General features: G+C 36.3%; 3 protein-coding genes across 4 annotated transcripts; all 3 read right to left on the reverse strand.

The window, feature by feature from the left end:
• Positions 1 to 921: 921 nt before the first annotated feature.
• Positions 922 to 3,262, reverse strand: LOC145953070 (uncharacterized). Its single transcript, XM_083066668.1, has 4 exons — positions 2,638 to 3,262; positions 2,056 to 2,272; positions 1,734 to 1,912; positions 922 to 1,652 (listed from the first exon to the last, which is right to left on the reverse strand). The coding sequence occupies exons 1-4, from the start codon at positions 2,677 to 2,679 to the stop codon at positions 1,080 to 1,082; spliced, it is 1,011 nt and encodes a 336-aa protein (XP_082922794.1). The 5' UTR covers positions 2,680 to 3,262; the 3' UTR covers positions 922 to 1,079.
• A 1,082-nt stretch (positions 3,263 to 4,344) lies between these two features.
• On the reverse strand, positions 4,345 to 7,374 carry LOC109794028 (tubulin alpha-2 chain). 2 transcript variants are annotated; one of them, XM_083067205.1, is made up of 5 exons: positions 6,702 to 7,374; positions 5,964 to 6,198; positions 5,502 to 5,872; positions 4,752 to 5,210; positions 4,345 to 4,666 (listed from the first exon to the last, which is right to left on the reverse strand). In XM_083067205.1, the coding sequence occupies exons 1-5, from the start codon at positions 6,792 to 6,794 to the stop codon at positions 4,550 to 4,552; spliced, it is 1,275 nt and encodes a 424-aa protein (XP_082923331.1). In that variant the 5' UTR covers positions 6,795 to 7,374; the 3' UTR covers positions 4,345 to 4,549. The 2 variants fall into 2 exon arrangements, with proteins under 2 accessions (XP_082923331.1, XP_020209086.2); XM_020353497.3 differs by having other exon boundaries at positions 4,345 to 5,210.
• A 146-nt stretch (positions 7,375 to 7,520) lies between these two features.
• On the reverse strand, positions 7,521 to 11,573 carry HSL2 (HAESA-like 2). Its single transcript, XM_020361841.3, has 2 exons — positions 8,370 to 11,573; positions 7,521 to 8,197 (listed from the first exon to the last, which is right to left on the reverse strand). Exons 1-2 carry the CDS (start codon positions 10,927 to 10,929, stop codon positions 7,833 to 7,835), a joined length of 2,925 nt encoding a protein of 974 aa, XP_020217430.2. The 5' UTR covers positions 10,930 to 11,573; the 3' UTR covers positions 7,521 to 7,832.
• Between the last annotated feature and the right edge of the window lie 802 nt (positions 11,574 to 12,375).

Here is a 12,375-nt window from a genome sequence, read left to right on the forward strand (position 1 = left end):
CGTCGGTAACAAAAGTATTCTAAAACACAAAATGAAGGATTTCATAAAACACACAATGCTTATATTATTAGTTGAAGAATACAATATAAAAAGTAGGTGATATATTAAAACAGAAGTTGAAAATAGAAAACAAAAATAATAAAATAGATTCATCATTCCTTTCTCAGTACTAGGATAATATGTCTTAAACACAAAAGGAAGAATTTAATAAATCAGTTGAAAGGAAAAATAACAAAAACATCAATTTTCAACAGAAAATAGACCGAGAGCTAACGATTTATAATGTCACATGTTGCCCCAAAGAAATCGAAGGAAGAAATTGGAGAAGATGAACATACGACATACCTTTAATTTTGATTTGTTTATATATAAACAAACAAACAACTCTCGATGAAATAAAAAATAGAAAGAATCTCAAATATATTACTTATAATCATCTTAGTTAAATATAATAATATAAAATGTAACTTATTTCTATGAATAGAAATTAATAAAAATCTCTAATATATATATATATATATATATATATATATATAATCACCTTAGTTATTTCAAATTAATATATATTATTATATTAACATTAATATTATTAGAGTGTGTGTCTTAATTACTGATTAAATATAATAGTATGATTTTATGAATTAAAAGAAAATATATTTTTTTTCATAACAATTAAGCGGGAAACAAATGAATGTGGTGATGTGACGTGACAACTAATATGATTGAATTAGTTTAATTGAATTAGAATATACGATTGATATAAAATTGTTATATAAAAACAATATATACATATAAATTGAATGTTTTAATGGAATGATTTAATTGATTCAATTAAAATTAATATATAATTGTTGAATAAGGAATTAACATTAACAAAAATATTCATATTACTCTATAGTCTATACCAATATTCAGGACGAGTTGATTAATAATGATCTTTTATATAAGACAGTTAGCTAAAATGTAAGTCATTATTTGTAAAAGTATTATTGCTATATCAATTGTTAAGGGGAGACATACCTTTTGGTCTAGTTATTATGACATTATTATGTCATAGTAACTATAATGTACACCAACATTTAACGAACATTGTCTTCCTCTTCCATCACTTCATTTTCACCTTCAGATGATACTTCGATATGATCTTGATTTGCATATAAAATCCCTCCACGAGTCGTGCTTCCTCCTTGTTGGATGAAAGTGGCATTATTATGGGAGAAACCTTGAGGGTTTACATCTAACATATTCTTTACGGTGTTTTGAGAAGGTATGCCAAGAATCAACCCAAGATTCCTATTACTAGTATTTCCAACATCCATTCTATTGTTAAACACTTTATTATCTGGTTGTGATGGTTCAGTGCAGACAAGTTTCAAGTCTTTATCCTTTCCAAAAATAACATTTGCTTTACTTTGAGGCAGATTGTTATTTGATGCAAGATTTCTACCACCAGCAGTGAGGTGAGACTCGTATAATGCATCCACCATTGACTGCTTAGGCCTCCCTCTCTTTTTTGGTGCCTGTGCTGTTTCTTCAGCTTTCTGATTGAGTAAGGACACTTGTTCTTCAAGCTTCTTTAGCCGATCCTTGTAATCAGAAATTTCAGCTTGCAATTTATTTATTTCATTCTGAAGCCGATGATTCTCCGCTGACTGCTAACAATAAATTTGTTCATGTTTAGTCAAGGCGCTAGAAAACATATATAATGAACTTAAGAACATAAAAGTATTCACCTGAGCTTGGAAAAGTTGTAGGTAACCCTCATGAAGTGCTGTTCGTGCTTCAATATTTCTTCCTCGGTTAGAACTCTCTCCAGGCATCCTAGGAGTTGCTGAAGGAGAAGTGTAACTGTAAGCACGAGGACGCTGCATTTGGTACAACTGAGCCATGTACAAGGATGCATCCCTAGAATCTGCAAACAAGGTATCAAACTTGTATGGTATAACTTAAATTGTATGTTTATAGATTATGGTGTATTGGCTAGTAAAATAATTCAGCATACTCAATTCAATTATACTCTAATCTATGAGATTCAACTAAAAGTTGGTCCCTTACCTGGAAAGCTAGTAATATTGGGAAGTGAAGTCTGCGTTGGTCCTCCTGAAAAGCCAGTACCAGGGATGGTGTGAAGGATAGGGACATTTGCTCCATGTGATGGACAACTAGCAGCGGGTTGACCAGGATGCCAAAAGGTTGTTCTTGACCGTAAAGGAATACTAATATTGCCGGTCGAACTAGCATTCACATTTCCTAGTGCATTATCCTCCCGGTTCTGTTAATCATCTAAATAAACTTAAAACGAGTACTTAAACAACGTAAATTGCATTATTATATACATGTTTTTATGCAATTCATATCTGAGAACCCTAAAGATAAGAAAGAAAATAAAAGAAAAATACATAAAAAAGAAAGTTTTTATAAATAAACCTTCAATCTTTACTTTCTTTTCATTTTCTTTTTCAGTTCAAAATTCATATTTAACGTACAAGTAAGCCAGAAAAAAAAAATAAAAGAAAAGGCAAGAAAGAAAGAAAGAACAAGAACGTAAAATAAAATAGGCTTCAGAAGAACATGAATTTGTAAAGCCAGAAAAGATTGATAACTTTGTTAGAACCAAGAAAAGCGAGAGTTCCGTACCCTAGTTTCTTGATTAATAAAGAAACCGAATTGGTTATCCATGGGTTGTAATGAAAGATGATTTTGCCTGAACCTTCCTTTGACGGAGGGATACAAGTCCGTGTTTTCTTCAACCTCTGAGTCTGAGAGGATTTACAACTTTTTCTCTCACTTCTTGGCTTCGCTTTACTATTCAATTTTCTCTCCCGTTCGCGCCTGTAATGTCACGCACTCGTATTACTATTTATATGTTTACTCGTATTACTATTTATATGTTTGAGCCTTTGATGTAATATATTCAATTGGGTCGGTTATTCTCATTTGTCAAATTACTTCTTTTTCTATAACATGGACATGCGTTTTTTACTAGTCGGCCCATTATAAAATAAAAAAAATCTAATTATCTTTTTAATTCTTATAATTTTAAAAACTTTATTATCTAATTTTCATAGATAAAAAGAACGTTTCATTTCAGTCATTAAATATTTTATTTTTATTTTTTTATAAAGTGACCTCTATTTCTATAAAATTTTAAAAGAAAAATTATGTAACTAATAAAATTTTGGCAAAAATACATTTTTCGTCTCATATATTATTTATTAGTGGCAATTTAGTCTCACTTTAATTAATTGAATTAGTTTAGTCTTACATCTTTAAAATGTTTCTCAATATTTGATTTTTCGTTTCCTCTGTTAAAATACTTAATGGATTTGACACGTGTCATGTCACGTGTCATTCATCATGTCACATGTCATGCCATGTGTCATGATGTTCATCAATGTAGCATGACAGCATGACACGTGGCATGATACGTGTCATATCCGTTAAGTATTTAAATAGAGGAGACAGAAAATTAAATATTGATTTAAAATGTAGGACTAAATTAATTTAATTAATTAAAGTGAGACTAAATTGACACTAATAAATAATATAAGGAATGAAAAATATACTTTTGCCCTAAAATTTTATAACATCTATCGTACCGGATTATTATTTGGATCTTAAAGCTAAGTACTTCATGCTTATAAGATACTTTCATTGAAGCATGATGAAAGGTGAGCTATTAAAATTGAAGTACAGTTTGCTTACATAAAAAATAGTTGCTTAAAAATAAAAAATCATTTAAAGGCTCAACTAACAAATTTCAAAGAAGAGAGAATAAAACAAAATGTAAGTTCATACACGGTACTCAAAATGATTAAGTTAATTTATTTGCCTTAAAATTAAGTATAAATAAAAAATATAAAAATTAAAAATTTTAAGATTTGCTTATAAGAAATATCATTAAAGTAAAATGTGTACAAATTATTTAAGAGTTACTTAAGTATTATGTGATATTGTAGGACTTATTTGAAATAAGATAAGATATCAAAGTGTGTGTCTCATTAGATATCTTATAAAAACAAAAATATTATGTATAAGAATTAAAATAAAATTTTTAATTATAGATATTAAAATATAAAATTTGTAAAATTATAAATAACAAAAAATAATTAAATCATAATAAAATACTACTTTTTTATACATGAATAAAATCAAATCACATTCTTTAATTCGGTATACAATCCACATAAGTAACACAATCTTTTATTGGCAAATAATATTTCTTCCTTGTGTGCTTAAACAAATGAATCTCCCTTCTAATGCCTCCTCTAACTATGTCTCACCACGTGTTGTGTAACCCATTATTTCATTTTTTTTAAAATGCAAAATAATTAAGCTCTACAATTACAAAGACACGACAAACCTTTCAACATTAACAAAGATCCCCAATCATACCACTGAAGTTGTGGATCTAGTGCTGGATAAGCAAGCTCCACCAAATGGACAACCATTGATGCAAATAACAACTTAGAAAGTGAAGTCAAGGAAAATACATAAAAGAACACCAACAGGAAAAATAAAGTACATAAAAGAAGGAACTGCAAACTTCCTAATCAATACTCATCTCCATCCTCCCCTTCATCACCTTCAGTAGCCTCGGCACCAACCTCCTCATAATCCTTCTCAAGGGCAGCAAGATCTTCACGAGCCTCGGAGAACTCACCCTCTTCCATGCCCTCCCCAACATACCAGTGCACAAATGCCCTCTTGGCATACATAAGGTCAAACTTGTGGTCAATGCGCGAGAAAACCTCAGCAACACTAGTGGAGTTGGAGATCATGCACACTGCCCTCTGCACCTTGGCAAGATCACCCCCTGGAACAACAGTTGGAGGCTGATAATTGATACCGCACTTGAATCCAGTGGGACACCAATCAACGAATTGGATAGTACGCTTGGTCTTAATAGTAGCTACAGCTGCATTAACATCTTTAGGGACCACATCACCTCTGTACATCAGACAACAAGCCATGTACTTGCCGTGCCGAGGATCACACTTGGCCATCATAGAGGATGGCTCAAACGCACTGTTTGTGATTTCAGCAACTGACAATTGCTCATGGTATGCTTTCTCCGCTGAAATAACGGGAGCGTAGGATGAAAGCATGAAGTGAATCCTAGGATATGGAACAAGGTTAGTCTGGAATTCAGTAACATCAACATTAAGGGCACCATCAAACCTCAGAGATGCGGTCAACGATGAGATCACCTGAAAATATTGTCATAAGAAAGTCAGATCTCATGCAATAAAATGATGAGAAATGCTATCAACATTCACTCTAACACTCTCTTGCTAACACTCTAATATTGATTGAAAATCACAAATATTAATGAGTCTTGCCATTATATAAGGAAAGATTCATTAAACAAGATATAGTAGAGTTTGTGATTTCCAATAAATTTTATCTAATAAAAATAAGAGTGTTACGAAAAGAGTATTAGAGAGAGTATCACCACTACTCTGAAATGATATAGCAGAATTTGCTTCGATTCAAATGACCTGAGAAACTAAGCGATTAAGGTTAGTGTATGTAGGTCTCTCAATATCAAGGGAACGCCTACAAATATCATATATGGCTTCATTGTCAAGCAGCACAGCAACGTCAGTGTGCTCCAAAAGGGAATGGGTGGAAAGGACACTGTTGTAAGGCTCCACCACAGAGGTTGAAACTTGTGGTGAAGGATAGACAGTGAAACCTAGCTTGGATTTCTTTCCATAATCCACTGAAAGCCGTTCCAGGAGAAGGGAACCAAGACCCGAACCAGTGCCACCACCAACAGCATTGAAAACCAGAAAACCTTGGAGACCAGTGCAGTTGTCTGCAAGCTTTCTGATACGGTCCAAGCCAAGATCAACTATCTCTTTCCCAACTAAATTAAAAGATCACCACAATAAGCAAAAAAAAAAATATTATTTATTATACAATCAAAGAAAAGGCACAATTTGTGAAAAGAAGAGTACTAGTATAGTGGCCACGAGCGAAGTTGTTTGCTGCATCCTCCTTTCCACTAATGAGCTGCTCAGGATGGAAGAGTTGGCGGTATGTGCCGGTCCTCACTTCATCAATGACAGTGGGCTCAAGATCTACGAAAACTGCGCGAGGCACGTGCTTTCCAGCACCAGTCTCGCTAAAGAATGTATTGAAAGCATCGTCACCTCCCCCTATGGTTTTATCACTTGGCATCTGCCCATCAGCCTGAAACACCACCCCATGCTCAATATCCACTCCAACCAAGAACAATTTTTAAATCATCAAATTTTATGTGCACCTCAACAAGTTCAATATTGGTAGTAATAAAGAACGCACATTGATTTTAAATTTATAATCAAAGATGTACGAGTTATTGGTAAAGATTGTGCATGGTAGAAGTAGAACGTTGGATCAAAGTGGATCAAAGCTTAATTGACTATAAACAACACAAAATTCGGCCTCTAAATTATTTAAGAACAAAAAAGACCTAGCACTATATTATCTGTTGTTTGATTAGTAATATCTGAAACGAAACTTGATTTTGAGGGCAAACGAAAAGGTATTCTAATCTGTTGAATCCGAAATGATGCTAGATATACAAGTGACAGTAATGGTTAAAGATTGAAACAATGACGTTGAAGCTAAAGGAAATGCGTGTGAATATTATGTAGTAAGGGCAAAACAGAATAGGATTAAAAGAAACGTTGAGATTTGGAATATTAGCTCACCTGAATGCCATGTTCGAGGCAATAAAGCTCCCAGCAAGCATTTCCGACCTGAATGCCGGCCTGACCAATGTGAATGGAAATGCACTCTCTCATTTTGGAAATGGAAATGGAAGGATGAAGAAGAAGGTGGTTAGCGTTTATTAAGACGCCTCTCCCTCCCAATGTTCAGTTTCTCTGTTTCGGTTTCTTTCTTTTATAGCTGTGGAGGTGTATATGTAAAAATGAAAAACAGTAGGGTGTAATAGGAGGACAAAAAGGTGATGGTTCATCAATATAATTAAAGAACCATTCTCCATATTTTTCAGAACCGCATGTGAGATGGACCTTCTCCATCAATGTCCACTTTCCTTCACGTCTCAACAGCTGCAGCTTTTTGTAGTAGAATCACCCTTGCTTGAACACTAAGCTTTCATGAGGGAAAGATAAGGGAAAAATATTCGGCCTAACTAAGCAATCGCATGTTCTCCTTTTTTAGGGGGAAAAGAAGGAATACAAATTCATCCTATAAAAGATTATTTAGATATTATCAACAATTATTAACTCTGTTGTTGTCAACACTCCAACAAAGGGTTAATTCAACTCTCTGGTCTCTATTTCTTATCTTGAATAAACATTCTACCAGAACAATTTTGATTAATAAAATTTGGGACATAAGTTTCAATGTAATTTTACACATATGAATGAATGTTGGAATCAATTGTGGACCAGATGGGTGATCCACTATTATATAAGAATGCAAGCCTAGCTTTTTATTTTTCACAGTTATGCTCCAAAAACAGATAAAGAAAAAGAAAAAGAGGGATAAAAAAGATAAGGATATGCTATACTGCTAAAGCCTGCAGGAAGGTATTTCTTTTTCAGTATAGTATGGCTGTGAATTTCCAATTCACTACTTACTTTACTTTGATTAAAGACGGCATTCACGACATATACAAGAAGATGTACATAAAATGAATAACTAAACAATCACTCATAAAGCTACCCATTCCTTTATAACAAAGATGCTCAAAATTTCCTCCTAAGCAAGTTTTCCTTCAAGCACAGCCATCAATCACTTTCATGTGGTGCCTGCCGCCATCGCAATACAAAATTTGGGTCCTATAGTGGGACTGGAGAGAGCTCGGGAAAAGCTCAAAACAGTTTATGATCCTTGAGCAATTCAACCACTCTTCTCATCGAGGGTCTATTAATGGGAAACGCTGAGGTGCAGAGCAGGGCCACATTCAAAACCTTCTCAATCTCCTCATAATCACAAGTGGCTAGATTCAATCTTGGGTCCACAATCTGGGACATAATATAATCTTTACTACCCCCCATATTGCGACTTCCTCTTTCAGGAGACGGTGATAAAACAGTCTCAGTGACCCATTTCACTATATCCTTATTCTCACCAAATGCAGAGTCATTAGGCCTCTTTCCAGTGATCAGTTCCATCAGCACCACCCCGAAACTATACACATCGCTCTTCTCAGTCACTTTCATTGTATAACCATACTCTGCAATCGGATCAGATTAGTTAGATATTATCAATCAATCAAGCTTCCCAAAATATGAAAGTGTAATTCTCTTCATCTTTATTAACCTCTACTCAAACTAAGTAACCATTACAGTAGTCATAACTAAAAATATTTCTTAAAAAACATGGGGGAAAAATAAAAGAAAACATACCTGGAGCAATGTAACCATATGATCCAGCAACCCTAGACATAGCAACACCCTGGGTGGCCTCACGTTGCAATGTCTTAGCAAGCCCAAAGTCTGCTACTCTTGGCACAAATTCATGGTCTAACAAAATGTTATTACTCTTTATGTCTCTATGAACAATAGCAGGCACACAATCATGATGTAAATAAGCCAACCCTTGAGCCGCACCTACAGCAATGGCAAACCTTCTAGACCAATCCATCAACTCTCCATACTTATCATCACCATGCAACACATCCCCTAAGCTCCCATTCTCCATGTACTCATACACCAATATCCTAAACTCATCACCACTGCAACTAAACAACAGTTTCACAATATTGGCATGCCGAATCCTACCCAACGTCTCAATCTCCGCCCTGAACACCAATTCCGTGTCAGGCTTCTGCGCACCGCAGAACAGCTTCTTCACCGCCACCGTCTGTCCCGTCTTAAGCCTCACCCTGTAAACCCTACCCGAACTCCCAGTGCCAATCACGTTCTCACTCGTCAAGTTGGGAACTATGTCTTCTTCATTGAACCCCACTCTCTGAAACGCCGTTGACATAAACGAACGCTTGGACTTCCCGCCAAAACCCTTGCTCTTCAGGAACCACAACGTGGACCCCACAAGGAGCGAAACGCAGGCAACCAAAACGACAATCGCAAGCAGAGAAAACGGCCTGCGTTTGGAGCATGAAGGAAGGGTTTTGATAACGGCACTACACAGACCCGGGTTTCCGGTTAGACCCAATAAGTAAATTTGGTGGTTGAAACCCATAGGAACCTCCCCGTGCAACTTGTTATCAGACACGTTGAACTGGTTCAGCCTTAAGTTCGTCAACTCCACCGGAATCTCCCCCGTTAAATAATTATCGGCGAGATCAAGGTACGTTAAATCCGGCAAATTACCGAGCTCCGGCGGGATTGAACCGGTGAACCTGTTAAACGACAAGTTCAACTCTGCCATGTCACTCCAAAGGCTCACATTACTTGGAATCTCGCCGGTGAACATGTTCTCTTGCATTCTGAGTTTCTGCAACTTACTCAAACCGGTTACGCACGTGGGAACTTCCCCGGTGAAGCGGTTAATGCTGACGTCAATCTCCACGAGGTTGTGAAGTTCGCAGATTCCCGTTGGGAATTCGCCAGAAAAAGCGTTGCCGGATAAAATGAGTTTGGTGAGTCCCCTGGAAGAAGCGGAAACAGAACCTTGGAACCTGTTGTTGGACATTTCCAGAAACTGAAGCCCAGTAAGGGCCCAAAACGTTGGCGGCACCAGGCCCGAGAGTTCGTTGTTCTGGATTCTGACATATTGAAGCGAACCACACTCGCCGTACTCGTTAGGAAGCGTTCCAGAGAAGCGATTCGCGAACGTGATGAGACGCTCCAGTTTCTTCCCCTGACATAGGTACCTTGGCAACTCTCCCGTGAAATCATTAGTTGAGACATCAAATTCCTGAATTTCAGAGTTTCGCCCCAGATCTCGTGGGAGTTTACCAATGAAGCTGTTGTTGAAGAGTTTAAGCTGTTGCAAATTAGGGTTTGAAGCTAAACTTTCAGGAATTTCTCCACCGAGGAGGTTGTCGTTGAGGTTCAGAGAATAGAGGTGCAATGAAGCGATTGTGTGAGGTAATTTTCCGGTGAGAGAGTTCTGAGAGAGGTCCAAGCGAATTAAACTGCTTAGGTTTCCCAAACCTTGGGGTAGCTCGCCGGAAAGAAGGTTTTGGAATAGTTCAATTTGTTGCACGTTTTTCAGAAGTGAAATGCTGTTCGGGATTTCACCTGACAAGGAGTTTTGAGACAAATCCAAGCTTTTGAGCTTGGTGAGGTTCCCAATGGAGTGTGGAATTTCCCCAACGAGGTTTAGTTCGGCTAGGAACAGAGTTTCGAGGTTAGAGAGGTTTCCTAGTTGGGAAGGTAAAGGTCCTGGTTTGAGGGGATTATAAGCTAGTTCCAAACGAGTTAGCTCGCTGAGTTTGCCTAAAGAGGGAGGAATCGTCCCGCCGAGAAGGTTACCGAATAAAGTAAGCACTCTCAGGCGTGGAAGATTTCCGAAACTCGCCGGAATGTCGCCGCTGAAGTTGTTTTTGGAGAGGTCTAGTACTCTGAGTTGGGTGAACTCCGGCGGGAATTCCGGCAGGTCTCCGACGAAGTAGTTGTCGGAGAGGTTCAAGAGACGGAGGTGGGAGCAGAGAAGGAGAGAGTTGGGGATGGCGTTGGCGAGAAAATTGGATGCAAGGGAAAGGTTTTGGAGGGTGTGAATGCGACAAAAGCCGGAGGGGAAGTCACCGTAGATGCCAGTTTCGGAGAGGTCAATGGTGAGAAGTGATTGTTGTCGTGCGTCGCAGGTAATGCCGGTCCAGTTGCAGGGGTTGTTGTGGTGTGTGTTGGGCACCCAGTTTTTCAGACTCTTGTTTTTGTCTTGGAGCTGGGTGTTCTTGACCTCAAGTAGAATTTGAGATTCTCTTTGTAAGGACACCCCTTGAGATAAACCACCACTTAAACATAAAAATAAAAGGAGCAACAAGGGTTGTTTCTTCATCTTGTGAAATTTAATTTACAGTGAGGAAGCAAGGGTGTTGTGAGTTGTAAGAAATGAGAGTGCTCTACTTTTGAGGGGACCTAAGGAGAAAGGACTTTGTTGTTTTGCATGAGTGAGAAAAAGGGAAGCAGTAGCTGTTGTTGTTGTAGTGGTTCATGGCATGCATGCAATGCAAATGGTGACAAGATGGAAGTGGACATGAGTAATGTGCAACTCACGCGGTTCTCATTGTTGAAGTGATTAAAAGGTTGGTCTTTTGGGATTATGAGGATGTTGACTATTTGAGTATTGAGTGGGGGAAAGGGACGTTTGTGTTTACAGACGTGATTCGCGTTGGCGTATTTTCAAAAGCATCTACTTTTAATGTGCATGCCAAGCCAGAAGCAGAGAGCATAGGACAGTGGTGAAGGAAGAAGAATCATTTTTGGGATCGCTTTCTGGTGGATGACACTTTGACACCAGCTAATGATATATGTTCCTGGTATCACGAAAGAGAGTTGTGTTGTGCTGTGTGACTTTGGATTTGATTTCGACCAGTTCGGTGTGGATCAATTTGAATTGGAACCAATTCTATTTCCTCTTTGCCTCTTCTAGAGGAATGTTGGAAGAAAAAGGCTAGGAACGAATAATAACAAGAGTTTTGGACTCAGATTTCAGACATTCCAAAGTTCCCAAATTTAATTCATTACACCTAACATCTATATTCTTAGAACTACTCCTTCTTCGGAAAGAAACGAATAAGTGAAGATGATAAGGATAAAAAAAACAACCTTATTTTGGGGTAAATTAGGTAGAATGTAGAAAGTAGAAACAATGTGTAAGTTAAAAAGAAAGCATATATTAATTATTTTTTATCAAATAAATAAACAACAGTATTTTTACGTATATATATATTTTTTACATATTTTAAAAAAACTAAAAAGATATATATTTTTTTATTTCTACCAAAACATTAGTAAAGTAACTCCTAAAAAAGGAATTAGGAAAGTTGAAAGTTGAAACAGAGAAATTATTGAACTGGACTTTGTCTCTCTCCCCAAAATCAATTTAAAAAAGATATTCAATAAATAATTTATTTTTATTTAAAAATTGTATAGGAATCAATCTTATCCTATATTTGAAATAAAATAATAAACTCTATTTTTTTTAGATATTTTTACGGTTAATCAATAAATACAAAAATTTAAATAATTATTATAAAAACAATAAATTAACTTATCATACATGTCAATTTATAATATATATATATATATATATATATATATATATATATATATATATATGAATTTACACGACTGTGACGTAAACTATTTACTCATAAAACAAAGATGCTAAGAATGTATGAATAGTTCACAGAAACCTCTCAAGCAAGGTCCTAGTCATGTTAGAACAGGTAGAGAGAACAAAAAATGATTCGAAAATATATTCTTCCTTATAAAACACTGC

The sequence above is a fragment of the Cajanus cajan genome, chromosome 11, assembly GCF_000230855.2.
Source record: "Cajanus cajan strain Asha chromosome 11, NIPB_CcT2T_4, whole genome shotgun sequence".
In the NCBI taxonomy this organism is placed as follows: Eukaryota; Viridiplantae; Streptophyta; class Magnoliopsida; order Fabales; family Fabaceae; genus Cajanus; species Cajanus cajan.